At 35.7% G+C, this 20865-nt stretch overlaps 2 protein-coding genes across 7 annotated transcripts; one reads left to right on the forward strand and one right to left on the reverse strand.

Moving 5' to 3' along the window:
• Window positions 1-3483: 3483 nt before the first annotated feature.
• LOC110818379 (peroxisomal (S)-2-hydroxyacid oxidase GLO3-like) lies at window positions 3484-11844 on the reverse strand. Of its 6 annotated transcripts, none has more exons than XM_088218318.1 (10): window positions 9796-11843; window positions 8430-8484; window positions 7889-8039; window positions 7593-7717; window positions 7345-7402; window positions 7027-7089; window positions 6346-6415; window positions 5733-5833; window positions 4255-4365; window positions 3484-4092 (listed from the first exon to the last, which is right to left on the reverse strand). In XM_088218318.1, exons 4-10 carry the CDS (start codon window positions 7664-7666, stop codon window positions 3913-3915), a joined length of 657 nt encoding a protein of 218 aa, XP_088074444.1. In that variant the 5' UTR covers window positions 7667-7717; window positions 7889-8039; window positions 8430-8484; window positions 9796-11843; the 3' UTR covers window positions 3484-3912. The 6 variants fall into 6 exon arrangements, with proteins under 6 accessions (XP_088074444.1, XP_088074442.1, XP_088074443.1 ...); XM_088218316.1 differs by having other exon boundaries at window positions 7868-8039; window positions 9796-11842; XM_088218317.1 differs by having other exon boundaries at window positions 7993-8039; window positions 9796-11840.
• A 1452-nt stretch (window positions 11845-13296) lies between these two features.
• LOC148266474 (uncharacterized) lies at window positions 13297-13927 on the forward strand. The gene is made up of 3 exons (XM_088219109.1): window positions 13297-13397; window positions 13484-13599; window positions 13719-13927. Exons 1-3 carry the CDS (start codon window positions 13297-13299, stop codon window positions 13925-13927), a joined length of 426 nt encoding a protein of 141 aa, XP_088075235.1.
• The last annotated feature ends 6938 nt before the right edge of the window (window positions 13928-20865 follow it).

The following is a 20865-nucleotide window of genomic DNA, read 5'->3' on the forward strand; positions in this document are numbered from 1 at the left end:
AGGAAAAAGGAGGTGCGAAGAAATATTGCCGATCGCGATCAATTTAATTGTTGGAGTGTTTTTTTTAACTAAGGTGAAGTATATATATTTCATTAATAAAGTAAGATATAGACTCATCATAATACAAACAATGGCAAAGCTTAAAATTTGAACTTTTCAACTTTTTAGAAAGAAATATGTATACCAACAAATTTATCTAATAATTATTCATTTCATAGAGTTGAAGTTGAAGGACTTATTTTATTGTAGAGAGCCGGCAGCTGCGGTTACTACATTTGCCGTAAACCTTAGTTGGATATAAACTTATTTCACCGCGGTACATCAGTGAGGGATTGAATTAAGAAGTTCCCAGTACGTTTGGTTTCTGTATATTAATTATTACAAGAATAAAGTTTATGTATATATTGATTAGTTAAATTAGGATTATTTTTTATTTATTCGAAAAAAGTAATAATTTTGACTCATGATGAAAGTAAATTATTTTACCTTTAAGGATTGTTACATCACATTGGCATAATAATTTTACAACTATTATACCTGTAATTCACGTGATAGTTAGGCTGAATATAAATGTATTTTTATCTGAAATTTTATATATTTTATAATTAAATTAATATTATTGTAACGGCCCTGAAAATTTAAAATAAAATATGTGTATTAAAAATGTCAAATGCGGAAGCGAAGTCAAAATTTCGATTAACATCCCTTACACTAAAACAAAAAACGTGCTCAAAATATAAAAGATCAAACTAACTAAAAGAGAAACTCGAAAGTAAAAGCTATGAATATGACTATGGAGTCTTTAGGCGTTTTCTTCGTCGTTTTCTTGCGGAACGGGCTTGGGAACAATGTATTCCTGATATGAAATGATTAAATAAGGAATGAGGTACACTAACCCAGTAAAGACATCACGATATCTCACCGTCACGGAGGTAAAGGTAGGTAGAAAACACAAAAAGATCAATGAAGCATAATTTACCACAAATCCTTTTATCAATAATAAAACCTTTACCATCCACTTACCTCGGTGAAATTCATAAAACAATATACGAAAGCAATAACATTATCATCATCATGAAATCATATAAACTGTATAACATAATACTTATCACGCCTTTTGTAATTCAATCATTACACAACATATTTTTCCTCTTTTACCAGCCTACTAGTATCCATGGGGATTCATAAGGGTCCCGCTACCCGTGAACCCTTAATACTTGTAATCAGATTCCAGGGCCGTCCCCATACCCCGTCCGGTATGGGCGCCAAAACTATAAACCTCAATACCCTGTTCGGTATGAGGGTGAAACGGGTCGTCCCCATACCCCGTCCGGTATGGGCGCCAAAACACATAGGGTCTCCATACCCCGTCCGGTATGAGAGACCACAATCCCGGTAGGGTTCCCTACAGACCCGGTCCGTCCACCATCTCCCAGGATATCTAGTCAGGCTGATCACATTATACAATTATCAATTTACATAACCTTTCATTCCCCTTTTCCTCAGTCAGCATTATCAATTCACACGCAAACAAGTAAAACAGTAATTTATACCAAACAAGACAACATACAACATCGGTTTCTCAGTCATTCAATCCATAATCAATAAAACAGTAAAATATGCACACGAAACAATGAAATGAAAACATTATACCTCATACTGCATTTAAAACTGTAAAATATATCAAATAACAGTTAACCGATAAACACACTAGACTCGGGCTCCATTAGCGACCTTAAGCAATTTCACACATTCGTTGATTCAAGAATTACCGTTTTATCATTATTGAACTTTAATACCGTGATAGGAAATAGGGTGAGGGGTCCTTACTCGTTTCGGGGTCCGAACACGGCTTCACAGTGCGCCTACAGGCTGTTCCTAATTTTCCCTGAATTTTTTCCCGGGGAACTGAAACGCACTACTGGTACCTGCACGTGTTCCAAAAAATCCCAAATTAGGCCTAGGGCCCCTTTTGGCCAATATCGTAATTCCGGCACGGCGGCTCCGCCGTGCTCCGGCGACGGCGTCGCCGCTTGCGGCGGCGATTCGCCTCGGGTTGGCCGTTTTCGGCCACACTTGCATCGGTCCCTGTGATAAAACAACCCTAGGGCCCTCGGGGGGCCAAAAAATTACGAAAAATCGAAGCTTACCGGCGGCGGTGCTCTCGGGTGCGGCGGCTCTCCGGTGAGGTTCGTGTTTTGGTGATTCGGCTCCGATCAACCTGTAGAGAAATGGTGATCACGGTGATATAAAAATTGCATCAAACGGAGGCCGGGAAGGGCCTCATCGGAGGCAAAAATCGAGGAGGAGCGCGGCGGCGCCGCTGGGTTTTGGCCGTGTTTTCCGGCCGTTTGGCCGAGATTTTGGCTCCGATTTGGCCACAGGGGAATTCAGCGTGGAAAAACGAGTCGGGAGTATGAAATTTACCTCAATCGGCGGTCGAAAATCTCCCTAGTGCGGCGGCGAGTGGCGGCGGCCGGCTTCTCCGGCGTCTGGTTCGTCTTCTCCGGCGAGGGCAGGCGGATAGGGTTTTTGTGGTCAGGTGTGGGGGTTCTATTTATACCCTTTTGCCTTTTGATCTCAGCCGTCCATTTTGATTTAATCTGGGTCGTCCGTGCGATTGCATCTGGGCCGTCCGTGCGCACGCTTGATCTGGGCCGTCCGTGCGCACGAGGACGCATCTGGGCCGTCCGATTGCGCGTACGCGGATCGCCAACGTGGCCCGTCTCCGGGTCGACGTGGTCTTGCCACGCGGCAGGTCCTGGTTGGCCAGGATTGCTGACTGGGCCTACTGACGTGGCTGCTAACGTGGCGCTCTCCTTTTTTTTTTTTCTAATTAAACTAAATAAATACACTTAATAAGAAAATTACAAAATTGCCCAATTGTTTGGGCGTTACAATTATAAAATTTAAAATCAATAAAACAAAATTCCCCCATTTTAGATAAAATTTTACTAAATTTATAACCTTAGAGGGTTGAAATATATAAAATTTTATAATTTTATTAATATAAATACTCACATGTAAGTTATCAATCCATTGATATTTAAATTTATTATTTGTCATAAATGCATTATTTTATGTTCTTTAAAAAAATATATGTTACATCTTGTTTTAGTTTAAAACCATTTTATTTTTGGTTTAATATATAGATTTTATCTATTTGATAGGTAAAATTATTTATAACTTATTCATTTTATTTTTAATTAAATTAACTTTAGCCCTACTTTAATTCTATAGCTATATATTATTATCATAATTTGTTAAAAAAAAATCAATAACAAAAATACATAAATTGAATTAAACATGAATTTTACCTTTTGTACTATAATTTTTATTGCTATTTTATGAAATTGAAATTTGATCCGGACACTAAAGTTTTTACAATTTACTACAATTTCACTTTCAATTTATAATTCAATCGAATTGAACACAACAATAAGTTTTCATAGGTTATTACTAACTACAAATAAGTAATCTCAATTTTATAATAATATTAATACATTTATCTAAATATTTTTATTCAATTTTAATAATACTGAACAAACCAAAGACTCTATAAATGAAACCCAGCTCTTTCAAGTTTACTTCTTTGTTTTTGGCTCTCCATGCAGTCAGGATATGAAATTTGAGAGCTCCGACCAGTAAATCTTTTCAACTACAATCAACTTAGTCCCTAAATTGAGGGGTTCTAATAAAGTTCCCACATCCCACTTGTACAACATTATGTACAAATTGCTGACAGCCAAACAGGCAAGTGAAGCAATTCATCATCCATCAAGTAGCACAGCAGAAATGCCACTTCCCCAATCTCTTGAATATGCATCCACATTATCTACCATAAACATATGCAATGATCAAGAATTGATCCACCGAAATGCAGAATGTTTTACTAACCAATCTTAATCACTATTAAAGCATGGAGTGTAGTCTCTCATTCTCTGTTCTAATGTGGGCTCTGGTAATCTCCTTCACGCTACAACAACCAGAAAGCGCTGTAGTGAGCTCAAGTTCAGCTTTCAGCATTTCGATAACTCTTCTTACCCCGTATTCTCCCTTAGCTGCTAGTCCGTAGATTACAGGCCTTCCAACCTGTAAGGACATGCAGCAATTGCCATATCATAGCATTGTAAAACATCAACAAGCACCAAAATAGGGAAGGAGCTCTTTGGGATTGTAGAAATTTCACACCCTGAAATAAACAACAAAATTGTGAACCTTCTAGAAAGTGAATAGTTGGTATCAAGACCTTACAAGGACAGCCTGTGCACCAAGTGCTAATGCCTTGAAGACATCCAATCCATTCCACGCCTTACTCCCCCCATCAAACAGAACAGGGACTTTTCCTCTAACAGATTGAACCACCTGCAAACTCAAATACGTTCACACTTTTAATCATCACTAGCTAACAATTTTTGTTCTCATAAAGAAATCATCACAGGCAAACATAAAATTTCCACCACACATGGCTAATAGCACACAAGCTAAAGATTTAGTTTTATATTTGCTGAAAAGAAATACTATTTTTATAATCTGTTGTGCAAGAAGGAAGCTAAAAACAGGGAAAACTTATAAAATAGGAAAAGACTATACTTTAAGTATCATCTTATTTCGCTAACACTACTCTCTCTCTCTCTCTCTCTCCATATATGTATATATAACTTAATCATGATATATGTGTCAAGCTTGATATAAATAAATAACTCAGCATAGGCTTAGAAGATTCAGAGAACATTTTACTTCATCCACAGATTTCACTGCTATAGTTTGAGTTACATTATGTAGGAGCTTTTCTCGAATAAAATGACAGACAACAGATTTAGTCTTATCATAAAAACTAAATCTGAAATTTCAAGTATATACCTCATTTCCAAGTATCACTAGTAGCCCTGTAGATTGCTGATGTGGAAAACCAATTCGTAATTCTTAGTTATTTGATATTTGAAAGTTAGTTATATCTTCAATTTCACAACCAAGGATTTTGTATTCTTACCTATCAAGAAAAGAATTACAAAAAATACCTATCTTGAATTACATATATAACTGATTAGACTATTGTTTGTTTCAAGTTTCTAATCTATTTATATTGTATTCTCGTTCCTTTTATATGAAGTTGGAATATGAACCAAATTCAATGATAGAGTTAAATTACCGATAGCTGAAAACAGAAAACCTAAAAGTTTGCTAAGGAAATAGTAGCACATCCTATATATACTAAAATACTATACATAATACTCTAAAAATACTAGGAAAAAATTATTGACACTTATTATTATTATTATTTGATTTTTATAATAGTATTGATTGCAATGAAATATTCCATACGTCATCCGCACATGGCATCACTAAAAGGTTTCCTTCCTTTATATTATATTTCATAATTACAGGATAGACAATATGATTTGGAAGATTGCAGTTTGAACTGCTCCAATTTGTCCAAGAAACAAACAATTCGGTTTTCCCTCACAAAGCACGCTAACAGCTATGAAGTTAATACCTGCTACCCAAAAGATTGTACTACCACATCTAAATTTTTACTAGATTAACTTAAAGTCATCTGCATGCAAATGCAAGTGACTAAAAGCAATCTGTAGACGCTTTAAACATAAAGCAATAGACAATCAGGGTTCAAGCCCTTCTTATGAAGGATTTAACACCTTCAGAAATTCAAAGCATGATATCTGCATCTAAGACAAAGAAACATGGTGAGAACGATAAAAAAAAGCTGTCACCTCTTCTAGAACAGTAATAGTAGCAGGAGAATAATCCAGCTGACGAGCTGCATGGTTGGAGACCACAATCCCATCAACACCACTTTCTACTGCATTTGTTGCTGACAATGGATTTACATGAATCTTTAAGCAAGAAAATCGACCACGGGAAGAAGTGGGCAGTGAGAAAGAAGCAAGAGTAAAAGAGGTAATTCAAAGTTTGAAGCTATTGTATTTTGTAAACAACCAGAAGAGCATCCAACAAGAAAATTGTCCCTTTATACAACTAAAATATCACCATAAGGATGAGCTGAGTTCTTGTAAAACAAGGTTGTAACTAAAATATTTTATAATCAAATAAACTCATGTCCATGGATATCACAAATATAATAACAAGAATCTGATTAGTGGGTGTGAATAAATAAAAGAGAAAATGGAATAGAAAGCTAGAAAGCATAATTTTGTAATTGCAAGCATATTATTACATTAGTTGCAGGTAGTTTTACTGAACCTCACTTAGAAAAGAATTGTAGTCAAACTTTGAACTTAGAAAGTACAATTGTTTTCTACTTAATACTATGAATAACATGAACAAAAGAAATTCAAACCTTCGAAGATGGAGCACTGATCTTACCATCTTCATGAGTAAGTACCCCTTTGATAAGGATTGGCAATTTTGTAATAGATCCTAACCATCCTATGTCCTGCAAATATGATACACACTATGTAAATTAAAAGGAACATGAACAACCATGTTTCTCTGGCAGCAAGTGAGGCAACAGTTACAGCAAAAATGACTACAGATATAATTGCTCTATTAATGATTATAGCTGAAGTAATAAATAATTATCAACCAACCATGTGATATTTCATGAGTAGCTTTCAAATTAAACGTCTTATGTAATAGTTTCACAAGCAATTGAAATGTTAGCCTGATCATGTTAGATCCCAGTCAGAACCAAAGAGGATTGAAGATAGTTGTTTCTAATTAGGGCTTAGAATTACCACAATTTAATTGCAAATTCAGACTTGCTTTTATTCATGAATCTGGAAGTTTAAATAGACGAATTACAGCAACTTTTTCCTTGCATTCCGGAAGCACAACGGCTACATGACAAACTCAAATAAGAGAAACAGACACAAATAAAAAGAACATATAAAGAAAACAGATAGCTTGACCGGGTCTTTAGGGATGGCGGCTGTGGGTTATTGACTGGCTTCCTTAAAGATTTCTAGATCGTAACAGATCATCATTTTTCAATATTTATTCCAAAAGCATATTACAAGCCATTCAAATAGGTTAACTGCTTTGTACCTTCCAGGTAAAAGAAGCATCAAGTGTATTGTTGGCAAAAGCTTCTAAATTTGAACCTCTATCCTGCAGAAAATCAATTTCTTAATATTACTTGAAATAGCAGAAAAAGAAAATCCTTAAATTTGGGGCAGCTATGCTCAGAGAGATGATAAAAGAAGCTCACACAAACACACATACACGCACATATATAACTAAGAAGGTTCTGCGAGTCCTCTGACAGTCAAGTATGAATACAGATTTCTCATCCAGTAAGGTAATGGTTTCAGACTGTCATCATTCAAATTCAGGCAATTGTATGAAATTAACTATTTCACTCACAGATATAACTTCAGTTGATATAAGACCTTCAAAATTCTTCGATTGAGGTGCAATCATCCTGCAGACATAATCATAGCAGGATTCAAATTACATCCTATAAGAGGGTCCACATGAGAGAAAAAATAGAATTGGCATTTCTTGTGATGCTAGGACTTTAAAATTTGAGCAGTACCACATTCAAGAGTGACCTACACCAAAATACAAAAGACATTGAACATCAAACAAATAAGGAAAAGATGATATTTTACTTGTTCTTAATGTCTGCTTCCCTTCTACCAAGTCTAGGAGTATCTACAGTTACCACAATGGCCTTGTATCCCATTCTTTCAGCTCTCTGCACAAGATGAGCTGATATCTCTCATCTCTTGTATACCTATTAATCGGAGCTTGTTAATTAAAGTTGAAGCTTCTAAGTAACGGGATCAAGATACACACTACAGAAAGGAAAAAAGATAAATAAAGTTCAGAGTAAAAATAAAAGAGTCCAAGGGAGATTAATGCATATAGTTAGAAAGGAGCGAACAGCATTGCAGCTGGAAGCAACCTCCTCCACAGTAAGGGATGACATGTAGGATAAAATCTGCAATGGAAGTAAATCATTTAAGGATCCTAAAGCACTATATAACTATTAAACTTCAACTTTGATACCATTATTGTGTTCGATGCAGCTGCTGCTCTGGCTGTAGTAACCTCTCCTGGTAGAATAACACAAACAGGTATAAAATGGATGCTTTAAAGAAGACTCTCAACAAAAATAATAGGAGTATTTTGAGACATTCATGGTGCGCTAAGTTATGCATAGCAGGTGGAGCAATCATAATTGGTGCTGAGATACTGTAACCCAGTATAATAGTAGGCATATCTATTTTGCTTACATCCACAAGAATCCCAGGACGAAGCCTGACAACCCACATAAATCCTAATCAGTAAAGTACCATAGCTGGCTCTATATATGCTAGTCATTGAAAAGTTTTTCAGGTAAAAAATACGTGATTCTGCAAAAAGCTTCCACATTCTGTTACAAAGTATGTTGGTCCTCAGCTCCCCCAGTGAAGGAGTCATAGTACATTTTGGGGAGGGCCTACCTTGCCAATTCTTGGAACTCATTCACATTAACAGGTTCATCATTCGCCATCTACCCTGCAATTGTCACACACTAATGAATTTTTAACAACTCATTTACACTATATTTGGATAAATATTAGTAAAGGAATAGAGAGAAAAGAATAGAGTGAAGACGCTTTGAATTGGAATAGCATAGGCATTTTGCTCTGAACACTTTGTCTTGTGCTCTTTATTTTTTAAGAAGTTAGGTTGAATTTAGTTGCAAATTTTTAATTTTATATAAAAGAATGAGAAGACAATATAAATAAGATAGAAAATTTAAATGAAAATGACTAAATTCTAATTTTTAAGTCAACTTCATGTCTGATTTATGTTAATTGTATTTATAATCCTTTACTAAAGCAGAAATACAAACTGATCATGGTGGAATTGAAGATATGAATGAATTTAATCAAAAAGAAAAATATTGCCTGACCTTTATATAAGACCTAGGCATCTAAAAAAGAAGATCTAAACAAATGAATGGAGATCAAATAGGCTTGGAACAAAATCAACGTTGCAGATAGTGTCTTAGCATTAACCTGAACAATTTTATGGACATGTTGAAAACTCAAGGTTATTTACCATGGTCTTCACTGAATTTTGTTTCATGCTAATTTTCTCAGTTAAGTTGTGCTACTTTATTCTATTGGAATTGAAGTTGTTACATATTGTTTTGTGGTTTCATCAATTTGACCGATCAATTTGCTGAAGTAACCTCCGGGTTGCATGGACATGATGGCACCGTGTACTTTCAACTGAAAGTAATGAGAGTTGCATAGTGCATATTTCAAAGGAATCACTGTTTTGCCTGTCTTTCATTGCTAAACTTGTGGTATCTTATTCAGATAGGAGTCCTATGGAGCAAAGGGGAAAAACCACTAGCTCCACTTCATTCTCTTCTACTTAAAGGTCGAAATCTTTACCGATTGAAGACTTTGAGACAAGTTTGAGTCATTTAGAAAAATTCTCACTAGTTTGACCTTTTCACATATTTATTATACTACTGCTACTTATTCTTGTTCTGAAAGTAGAGATGGGAAGATGAGGGAGAGAGGCAGAAGATTTTAATGGAAAAACATTTGAGGGGTTCCCTAGCCCGGTCTGATAGAGAACTGCGAATCCAGGAAAAGGAAAGGAGGAAAGTTCTCAAGGCAACAAGGTATTTGCTTATGCTTATCATGGTAGAAATAATTTGGCGTACAACCATTAGTACACAGGCAAATGCATAACAAAATAGAGACCCGTTTATGCTATCTAGCTTTACAACTTCAGCTGTTTTTATTACGGAATTAAGAGAAACAACGAGCCATACAAGAATCAGTCCCAGTCAAAATCAAACTTAACTGCAAATCCTGTAATTCAGTCTCATCAACTGGATTCGTCGGTTACTATGGGGAAAGCAGCTCCTCAACAGCTTGGTGTTTCCGAAAATCCACGAAATACAGAAACTCAAGTTCAGAAGTCAGAGTTTGTTATTGGTGCAAGAGAAACAGTAACTCAATCCCAACAGTCAGCTTATTCAGTGACTTCGGTTGATGCAGGAAGACTTGCTCTTCAACCTCAGCAGAATAGAGGCCCAATACAGGATAAAAATCAAAATTAAAAAAATGGACAAGCTGAGAATCAGCAAAAACGGGCATGGTTTCAGGATCTCAATTTTTCTGAATAAATAGGAAGTCCGTTGGCTTGTGGATATCCTGAGCAATTTCTACTGGAATAAGGGGACCCAAACATGGGGCGAAAATCACAACGGTAAAAACCACTCTCTTCGTTTGGCGCTCCGGTAGAATAAAAGAGGTCGCTTCCTTGTCCTGTCCGAGACATGGGTAAGAAATATAGAAGAATATTTATCCCAGAAGGAATCGAAGCTGGAGGATGGTGGCGCGTCATGAAATCGGTCTTTGAACTTGCCGTAGTCCCTATTGTAAACCCTTTCAAGGACCAATCCAAGAAACTGCAGTATCCTCCTATTTCTGGCGTCACCACTCAGTACAGGACCCCCCCTCCTCTACCAGCCGACCATTCACAGGATCCCTCCCAAGTTAAATGCCCACACTGCCATACAGATCTCCCTCTTGAGTTGAAACAAAGAAAAACCTTCATTGATGCAGTGATTTCAGGTCCTGAAGCAACAAACCAAGCAATGATGAAGGTACCCGACCCACTCTACTGTCATAACTCGTTTGAAATTCAAATAAGGTTCGCTTATCGAGGATCTCTAACACGCACAAAAAACCAATCTCTAACCTCGGCTCAAACACAGAACGCTCAGAAACTGCCTCAACCGGAAATTAATCTGGACACTATCGGGCCAAAGCCCAGATTCTCAAGAGCAGAAAAGGGCAAAGGAATAGAGCATATTGGGCCCAGCAAGGATGCCAAAAAATCTTTCAGGAAGCCCGGCATCAAGGTCCTAAAATTCAAAAGAGTATGGAGACCCAAGTACCTGACCCGCATCAACCCCTCCTTAACGGGTAAAAACTCGATCACCATCTTTCGTCCTGGGAGTTTTGAAAGGGCCAAAAGGAACTGAACAGATCACTCGAAAAAGAGCTGCACGACCAATAATCATTTGCCAAAGAAGACCTCTCATCTCCCCAATGAGTTTGATGATGCTTGTGGCAAAAAAGAGCTCTCAGGTGATTGTTCTCCACTCTCCTTATCTTCTTCGCGGTCTGGTTTCGAAATGATTCTTATTCCTGAGCCAGTGTTCTATCTACCTCCTATATTGTCTACTGAACCATGCATGGAATTGATTGAGCCGTCAGACGCTGTGACTCACTGTGATAATTCTCGTCCGATTAATCAGTTCTTGAAAAGATCTATCAGACTATGGAGTGAATGGTTTGATCAATGAATATTCGATTTTTTCTTCAACTTTGAATTGATTCACAACAAAACAATTCTTTTTTTTTTCAAAACAATTTTACTCGACATGGGTTAGACGAAACATTCTTAAAGTTAGTAAATTCTTGAGAGTCACTTTTGAAGACTGTGAAGAGCAAGCGATGACATTATTTGCCATCTTAGAGAAAAAATCCATGGAAAAAAAGAAAGGTGATGAGACAGCCAGCAGGAGAAAGAAAAAATTGGTCGATGATGGATCCCGTGAATTAAAAAGACTGCAATTTTCTATCAATTATGAAGGGAGAAACAAAGTTGCATCTAACAGTGGGGAAATGACCAAGGAAATTTGATGATTACCAAAATCATATCGTGTAATATTTGGGGTCTAAACGACACAAAGAAGATAAATATCATCAAGGGGTGCATGAACCAGTGGAAATCGGATTTGATTTGCCTTCAAGAAACCAAAATGGCCATCATTGACAAGAATATCGTCAAAAGTGTATGGGCTTTTCATGATTCTGATTGGCTCTATCTTCCGGCAGACAACATTGCTAGTGGTATCCTCATTTGTTGGAAATCAGACTTGGTGGAATGTACCAACTACATAAAAGAAAAAAATTATGGAATGAGCTACTCCAATATCAATCCATATGGGGGAAAAAGGGGTAGTGGGTGGTCACTTCAACATGTTTATGCACCGCAATGAATGATCGGGAGAAAACTTTTCTATTTCTATGACTCAAGAATTCAAAATTAATATTGACACTCTGGGGCTAGAAGACATTCCTCTCAAAGGGGGAAAGTAAACTTGAAATAACCAAAGAGAGAAGTCTTCTCACTCTATAATCAATAGATTCTTGATCCCCACCGAGCTCTTTCTGTCTCTGCCGAGTCTCAACCAGTACTCCCTCAACCGATATCTGATCATTTTTCCTATACGTCTTATTTCTGATGGGATCGAATAGGGATCAACCCAATTTCAATTTGACAACAAGTGGTTATTAGTGAACAATTTTAAGTCCTTGGTTAGCTTGACATGGAATCAACAGATTGTAAGAGGCATGGCAAATTTCATATTCTTTAAAAAGCTTATCAGACTCAAACAGGAAATTAAATTGTAAACTAAGGAAGTAGGTTTGAAGGAAGAAAACAAAACTAACCATATGTTGAATGAGTTGGCTGAAATTGATATTTTGGCAAGCGATTCCGATCTGTTTCCTAAACAAGCTGAGAAAAGAAATAGTTTACGTGAGGAACTTGCTAACAAATTGCATTTGAAAGCTGTATCTTTAAAACAGAAAGCATGTAAAAAATGGATTAGAGATGTTTTTTTGCTATTTGGCGAATCATAGAGGAAGAGTAAACTATATGGAGGAATTTTTTGTTAATGGTCAACTAGTCAGCGGTAATGACGCCATAATAGAAGCTGCAAAAGATCATTTCAAATCTTTATACCACAAAACTATTTCAAAACGGCTGAAACTTGATAACATACATTTCAACAAAATAAATGATGCTGACAGAACAACATTTGAAGCCAAATTCTCATAAGAAACTTACAACTGTTTAAAAGAGACTAACGGTGACAAAGCTTTAGGTCTGATGGTTTTAATCTAAAATTCTTTCAAGAATTTTAATATGTACTGAAAAATGATATTCTTGAGTTTTTCAATGATTTTCACAAGAATGACTCATTTGTTAAATCGATCAACTCCACATTTCTTGTCTTCATCCCTAAAAAAGGAGCCAACAGCTTCACTGATTTTAGACCAATCAGACTTATGGGCAATGTTTATAAATTATTATTTAAGGTGTTGACTAGAAAACTCTCTAAGGTATTAAACTCCATCATCGGGGACTGTCAACATGCTTTTATTGAAAAATAATAATTTTTTTATCAGGGACTGTCAACACGTTTTCGTTGAAGGAAGACAAATTTTTTATACTATTTTGATCGTAAATGAAGTGGTATACGATCTTAATAGAAATAAAAAGATGGGACTGTTGTGTAAATTGGATGTGGAGAAGGCTTTTGAGAATGTTAGTTGGGACTTCATAGACTATATGCTCAATCGTTTTAGTTTCAGTTCAAAATGGCAAAAATGAATTAATACTTGCATCTCCACAACAAGTTTCGTTTCATGGTCAATAGTGGCCCTTCCACTTTCTTTAATGCTTCTAGGGGGTTGCGCCAAGGCGACTTGTTGTCTCCATTACTCTTCATTATGGTTATGAAAGTATTAAACAAGCTTATTGAGCAAGCAAAAAATTTGAATCTCAATAGTGGAATCATGATGGGTAAAGAGGAAAACATTGAGATCACTCATCAATTCTCTTTGCCAACAACACTCTAATTTTCCGTCAACTTGATGTTAACATGCTACTTAATCTTAGATGTATTCTTTTCTGTTTTCAAGTTGTTTCGAGGTTAAGGATCAACATGTTAAAATCTAAAATGGTGGGTTTTTGGATTAATAACATTGTGGAACTTCTTGCTTCAGTTTTAAAGTGCAAATCAGCAACGCTTCCCATCAAATACCTCATGGTCCCTCTTGGAGTGAAACATAAAGATCCGAAAAGTTGGAAGCCAATAATTGATATTTTTGATAAACATCTTACTGATTGAAAAAGAAATTACTTGTCTAAGGGAGGGAGATTGACTTTGATCAAGAGCACATTATCAAACCTCCCAACTTATTATCTTTTCGCTCTCACAATCCCTATAAAGGTTGTCAAAATCCTTGAAAGAATACAATGCAGATTCCTATGGGAGATGAGGAAAACAAGAAAAAATTTCATCTTGTAAATTGGGAAAAGGTGAAAACTCTCATCAGTTCTAATGGCATAGGTTTGAGATCCATAAAGACTTTAAATAAAGTCTTACAATGTAAATGGCTATGGGATATTGGAATGAATCAAACAATTTGTGTAAAAAAGTTGTTGACTGCAAATGGAACCTGAAGGAATGTCTAAATCTGACAAACCATAGCTATAACACCCCAATTTTTTTTTCTTTATTTTTATTATTATTGGAATTATTTTGATTTTTATTTTATTTTAATAATTAATTTATTAGGTAATAATTATATGGTTTTAATTTAATTTAATTTAATTTAATTTAATAGAAATAAAAAATAATAATAATAATGGGTAAAATTATTTTTAGAATTTAATTGAAAATGATTTTGGAAAAAAGGAGTGAAAATTTGGATTCTATGGGTGTTTTTGAAAAGAAAATCGAAAACCAAAGGTCAAAATATAATTTAGAAAAATTACACCATGTCAGTGGCCACGTCAGCAGCCCGGTCAGCAGCTCTGGCCAACCAGGGCACGCCGCATGGCAGAGACACTGACACGGGAAGGCCACGAGGAACGGGCCACATGGGCGATCCTCGTGCGCGCGATTGGATGGCTAAGATCCGTTCTCGTGCGCACGGATGGCCCAGATCAAACGCGCGCACGGACAGCCCAGATTGCACGCGTGCGGACGGCTCAGATTGAATCACGCACAGACGGTACAGATCGCATCGTGATGGACGGCCCAGATTCATTTTCAATTTAATCACGATCGGACGACCCATATTAAATCGTAATGGACGGCTCAGATTAAAAGAAGAGGGTTATAAATAATCTCATCCACACTCAACTCCAAACCCTAGCCGCTAGAGTCCTCGCCGGAGAAGACAGCTCAGCCACCGGAGGAACCAACCGCCGCCACCCGCCACCGCACCAGAGCACCTTTCGGCCTCCAAACGAGGTAAAATATATCCCCTTGGCTCGGTTTTCGATGTTGAACCTCCATGTGGCCAAATCGGAGCCAAACCACCGGCCAATTGGCCGAAAAACGCCGCCGAAGTCCAGTTGCGCCGTCGCAGGTTTCTTCAGTTTTTGCCTCCGATGAGGCCCTTCCCGATTCCCGTTCGATATAATTTTTACACCACTGTAACCACCGTCCTTTTCTCTACAGGTTGACCGGAGCAAAATACCAAACCGCGACTCGCGTCGGAGGAGCCACCGCACCTGAGAGCTCCGCCATCAGTAAGTCTCGGTTTTTTAGATTTTTTCGGCCCACCGAGGGCCCTAGAGTTGTTTTATCACAGGAACCAATGCAAATTTGGCCGAATTCTGTCGAAAAAGACCAACCCGAGGCGGATCGCCGCCGCAAGCGGCGGAGCCGCCGTGCCAGAATTTCGAAATTGGCCGAATAGGCCCTGGGTCTGATTTAGGGTTTTTTGGGGACATGTACAGGTACCGGAAGTATGTTTCAGTTTCCGAAAAAAAATTCAAGAAATCTAGGGACTGCTCGTAGGCGCAGTGAGAACCCGATTTCAGACTCCGAAACAAGTAAGGATCCATCACCCTATTTCCTATCACGATATTAAAGCTTAATAAATTATTAAACGGTATTTTATGAATTAATAGATATGTATAATTAATTAAGATTGCTAATGGGGCCCGAACCTGATATATTTGTTGGTCTGTTCCTGTTTGATGTATTGTACAGTCTAAATGCAGTATAGTATTTGATTATTTATTTTGTGGTTACGTATGCATGAATCACTATTTAATCTATTATGGTTTAAATTATTGTGAACTCGATGTTGTGTTACCTTGTTTGGTGTGTCTTACTGGTTTACGTATTCATGTTGATTGGGTAATTGAGACTAAGAAAAATAAGGATGGTATGTGAAGTTATGAACGGATAAGTCGACAGCCTCACTAGATATCCTAGGAGATGGTGGACGGACCGGGTCCATAAGGGACCCTACCGGGAACGTGGTCTCTCATATCGGACGGGGTATGGAGACTTTAAATATTTTGGCGCTCATACCAGATGGGGTATGGGGACGGCCCGCTTCACCCTCATACCGGACGGGGTATTGAGGTTTATGGTTTTGTCGCTCATACCGGACGGGGTATGGGGACAGCCCTGGAATTAAGGTGAATGGTTCACGTGTAGCGGGGACTCCTATGGATCCCCATGGATACTAGTAGGCTGATAAAAGATGAAATTTGTTGCCTGATGATTGAAATACAAAAGTATGATGTGTGTTATGTTACAGAGTGTGCATGATCTTATGATGTTTATAATGTTATTGTTTTCATGCACTAACCGAGGTAAGTGGACAGTAAAGAGTTTTATTATTGATAAATGAATTTGTTATAAATTATGCTCCATTGATTGTTTTTGTTTTCTACCAACCTTTACTTCTGTGATAGTGAGATAGTGTGACATCTTCACTGGACTAGTATAGCTCATTCCTTACTTAACCATTTCAGATCAGGAGAACTTGGTTCCCAAGCCCGTTCCGCAAGAAGACGGCGAATAGAAGCCTAAAGATTTATTAGTTTTCCTTATAGTATTCATTCATAGTATTCCTTTAGTTAGTTTATTTTTTCATATCTTTAATACATTTTAATTATTGTGTAAGGAATGTTAATCATAATATATTTTATTTCGCTTCCGCACTTAGAATAAATATATACATTTCTTTTTAATTTTCGGGGCCGTTACAATAGCAATTATGGTATGGGTCTTTGGAAGAGAATCTCTAAAGTGGGCAATGAAGCTATGCACTGCTCTAAATGGGAGGTGGGCAAAGGAAACAAAATCAAATTCTATTCGGACATTTGGTGCAAAAACAACAATTTACAATCCCGTTTCTCTCAAATTTATGTTTTACCCGAGGATAAACTAATGAGTATTGAGCAAATGTTTAATAATAGCACTGGCAAGAGCTGAAATATTGTACTGCATAGAAATTTAAATAGTTGGGAACTTGGGGAGTTTGAAAATTTGATAGCTTTATTGGAATCTACAATAATTAGTAATAAAGAAGACAAGCTGACGTGGACTTTGAATAAAAGTTGATCATTTAGCATCAAATCTTTCTATAACTACATTGTTGGCCAAAATTGCAGGATCAAGCAGGTTTACCCAGCAAACATGATATAGAAGGCCAATGCACCTCTTAGAATCTCTTTCTTTATTTGAGAAGCTTTTAAAAATAGTATCTTTACCATAGATAATCTCATGAAAAGAGGCATTACCCTAACAAGCATATGCTACTTATGCAAGAATAATTTAGAATCCTATAACCATCTTTTGCTTTGGTGCCCTAATACTTATTCTCTTTGGACCATGGTCTATTGTTTACTTGGCATCCGTTGGGTCATGACTGAAACCGTCAAAGATGAATTGCTTGCATGGGAAATGATAAGTAAAATGAACAAAAAATTTAGATTCATCCTTCTTACTATTTTTTGAGTTATTTGAAAAGAAAGGAACAATTGAATTTTTTAAGAGAAAGAAGACAACTTTAGCAATATTTTAAACAAATAGTTCCATATTTTTGGTTCCATTGTACTAGAACATAGCATCACCCATTATGACAATTTAGGGTTAATTATGAATATGTTAATTGACTTGTAAATCTTTTTGTACATGGGTTGGCGCCCCCTTGGTGCCCTATTTTAATATATTACTGCACTTTTATCTCCAAAAAAAAAACATACAGGATGAGTGAGTCATATGAGTTGAATTACCTTATATTACCTCAAAGGAGTAGGAACCATCATGGACCAAAGAATCCAGCCATTTACCAACCAATGGGCTCTCTAGCTAGATATGGTCAAAGACCATAACAACTCCGCTGGCACTATCCTAAAGGACGATGCTAATATTGAGAGAATTGCAAATTTTTGCATGAGCTAAGAAGAGAAGAGCATTGGTCTTAGTCAAGGAAAGTTCTAAAGTTCAGGATAAGAACTTCGCTAGTTATGTTTCATTGGTGTGTGCGGGTTCAGAATTTATTCCCTAAGGTTTTATTTTGATTGTTATTAGCGTTGGGTTTTGGGTTCCCTCCTATATGAAAAAATTCAAATACTTTTGAGACCACTTATTTTTTGGTTCATTAGGATTATTAGGATTTTTTTTTAGGTATATCACTTTAACCCTAAAGAATAATATAAAAACAAGTTTTTAGCCACCAAAATAAAAAGTGAACAGAAAAGGAAATTTTTGCTGAAAAATTACATCCAATGTATTTTGTTTCTTTCCATAAGAAACATTGATCTTTATTCGGATCAGGATGAAATTTGGTGGGTATTTAAAAGACTCATTGTTCTTCATTTTGAACGATGAAGATTGATTTTCAACAATTAGATTTTCGGTACTTTCAGTTAGAAATTACTGTTCACGTTTTTCTTCCTTGCACCAACCAGTTTGATTTTCTTCGACGATCACACGATCATTTATGATTTGATGAGGCTGAAATTTGGTGAGCATGTTCGGGATAATTGTTCTTTAATCTGAACGGCGGAGATTGGATTTAAATAATCAGAACACATCTGTTTCGCATGAACAGTATCTGCTTTGGTGATATTTTTCCATTTCCTTGTTTATTTTTTGTTGTTCGATTGATTTGTTGTTGAATATTTATTTAAGAATTATAGTGGTTACTTATTGTTGCTATAAACACTAATTTTTATAGTGAAGCTCTTTTTATTTGGATCAGGAGAGATCTCGTGGTTTTTATCCTTCATATTGAAGGAGTTTTTCACGTTAAAAATTTTGGTGTCTTTGTGTGATTTTTTGAGCATCTTAGGGCAGATTTTATCATATTTATTTTGGCTGAATTTTTACTTAGTTTTCACTCTTCATACATTCATTCAAGTGCTTCCCTACAATTAGCAGCAATCAGGCTGATTTTTAATCAGATGTATGTGGGGATTACCTTATTTTTTGTGGCAAATAAGTAACTTAAAATTTAAAGGGACTAGAAGGGATTTGATGTGGCAGATAAGTAAGATACAAACATGTCAAGATTTTGTACGATATAACAGATAAGCACGATATAATCTTAAAAATATAATCTTAAAATTTACTTTCATTAATTTAGGAACTTTTGATTTAACAACTTTTCTTTTTCGTGAAAATTGATATGATTTTCAGTCCATTGTGTCCGTTATAACATATATTGGCATAGTAGATTCATTTTTCACTTGTCAGCTATGCAATTATCTCTTTCAGTTTCTTCCTATTCAGATTTTTCTTCTTTTATTATGGGAGTTTTTGATTGAAATGCAGTTTACCAACTATATTAATTTCTTTTTATATGGAGACTAGAGAGGTACCTGCTTTTTGTCGTCACTAGTAAGTTTTGACTCTAATTAACCTTCTGAGCTTAAATTCAAATAAATCTCTAATGAATCTTATTAAAAAATTACATTTATCTTAATTTTATATTATTTAAATATACTTTATAAAATATTAATTTATAATTTTTAAAAAAGTATAGAAGCAATTGTAATAATATACATAACAATATTAAATATAAAAAATTGTTTTAAAAGCTAAATCTGAACTAATATGGATTTTAAAAGCTAAATTTGGTCAATCACCTGCATCTAATTTGGTCAATTTTAGTTATATTAATGGCCAAGGACATAAATTTATTAACTTTATATGTAAAGAAACTAGTTAATATGACTAGTTGCTAATAAAATAACAAGTTGAGCAGTACATCCAAAAATTCACCTTTCCCTTCCTTTTTACTCGATTTGGAGGAACAGTAAGATATTTTAAGAAAAAGAGAGGGAGGTTCACCAACCCTCCATTTTCGTCACTTCCTCAATCCAAACATAATGTTAGCCAATTCCATTTTCGTTATCATCCATTCTATAAAAATCTTATTAGATGAATGTGATATTTTGACTTGATTCATTAGTATAGAACCATAACAATTGCAGGAAAAAGAAACGAGTCCACTTGATACTTCAGTTTATCAACAACCACGAAAAAACCCATTTGCTATATATACACAAAAACGAGTTGAAATATTGACATGTGAATCATAGATAGCATGAAGAATGGCAACCAACATGCTCAAAGAGAGTGATTATCAAATACAATTGCACATGATAAACCCATATTTATGTTTTGTTTATTCAAGTTCCCAGGACAATCCAAAGAGTTCTTTCCCGACAAAACATACCCATAAAACCAACAACAAATGGAAGTTTTTCAAGAAAAAAATGTACGTACCTAATCGCAGAAAATAAAAGAGAAATGTACCTGACCGATTCAACCGAAAGGACAAGGAAAAAGTGAAGCTATTAGGCTCATATAAAATATTTCATAGCATTTTTAGTCACGTCAGCTGGATATTAAGGACATTCTAACCGTATAGTTGTTGACTTCTTGATTTGTCTATACTGCAATTATTACAAGATCTATTAAGATAAACATAAAATTATAGGTTTGTAATAATTAAATTAAGTTAAGTTTTAATTATGTGTAAAAAAAATATTATATGGTATTTAAATTTTTTTTATTTAAATAATTATAACGGATTAAAATTTTAATTTAATTTATTTAAAAAATAAATTGTCTGAATAAATAATTAAATTATTAAAATTTTCAATAGAGCATAGTGTATAACGACCCCGGAAATCCAAAAGAAAATGCATATAAAAATCTGAGTACAGAAGCGAAATAAAAGATTTAGATTAATATCCCTTACACAATAACTTAAAAGTACTAAACAATATTAAAGAATAAGT

The sequence above is a fragment of the Carica papaya genome, chromosome 4 (assembly GCF_054855325.1).
Source record: "Carica papaya isolate Zhongbai chromosome 4, ASM5485532v1, whole genome shotgun sequence".
Lineage (NCBI taxonomy): Eukaryota > Viridiplantae > Streptophyta > Magnoliopsida > Brassicales > Caricaceae > Carica > Carica papaya.

Bases quoted from the DNA above. Each gene is read 5' to 3' on its own strand.
- LOC110818379 (XM_088218318.1), bottom strand. From the start codon at position 7,666: ATGGGATACAAGGCCATTGTGGTAACTGTAGATACTCCTAGACTTGGT. The intron at 7,090-7,344 runs GTGAGTGAAATA...GATTTTCTGCAG, and splicing joins TATCAACTGAAGTTATATCT to GATAGAGGTTCAAATTTAGA. The intron at 5,834-6,345 runs GTAAGATCAGTG...ATCCATTGTCAG, and splicing joins GGTACTTACTCATGAAGATG to CAACAAATGCAGTAGAAAGT.
- LOC148266474 (XM_088219109.1), top strand. From the start codon at position 13,297: ATGGGACTGTTGTGTAAATTGGATGTGGAGAAGGCTTTTGAGAATGTT. The intron at 13,398-13,483 runs GCAAAAATGAAT...TAATGCTTCTAG, and splicing joins TTTAGTTTCAGTTCAAAATG to GGGGTTGCGCCAAGGCGACT. The intron at 13,600-13,718 runs GTAAAGAGGAAA...TCTGTTTTCAAG, and splicing joins CAATAGTGGAATCATGATGG to TTGTTTCGAGGTTAAGGATC.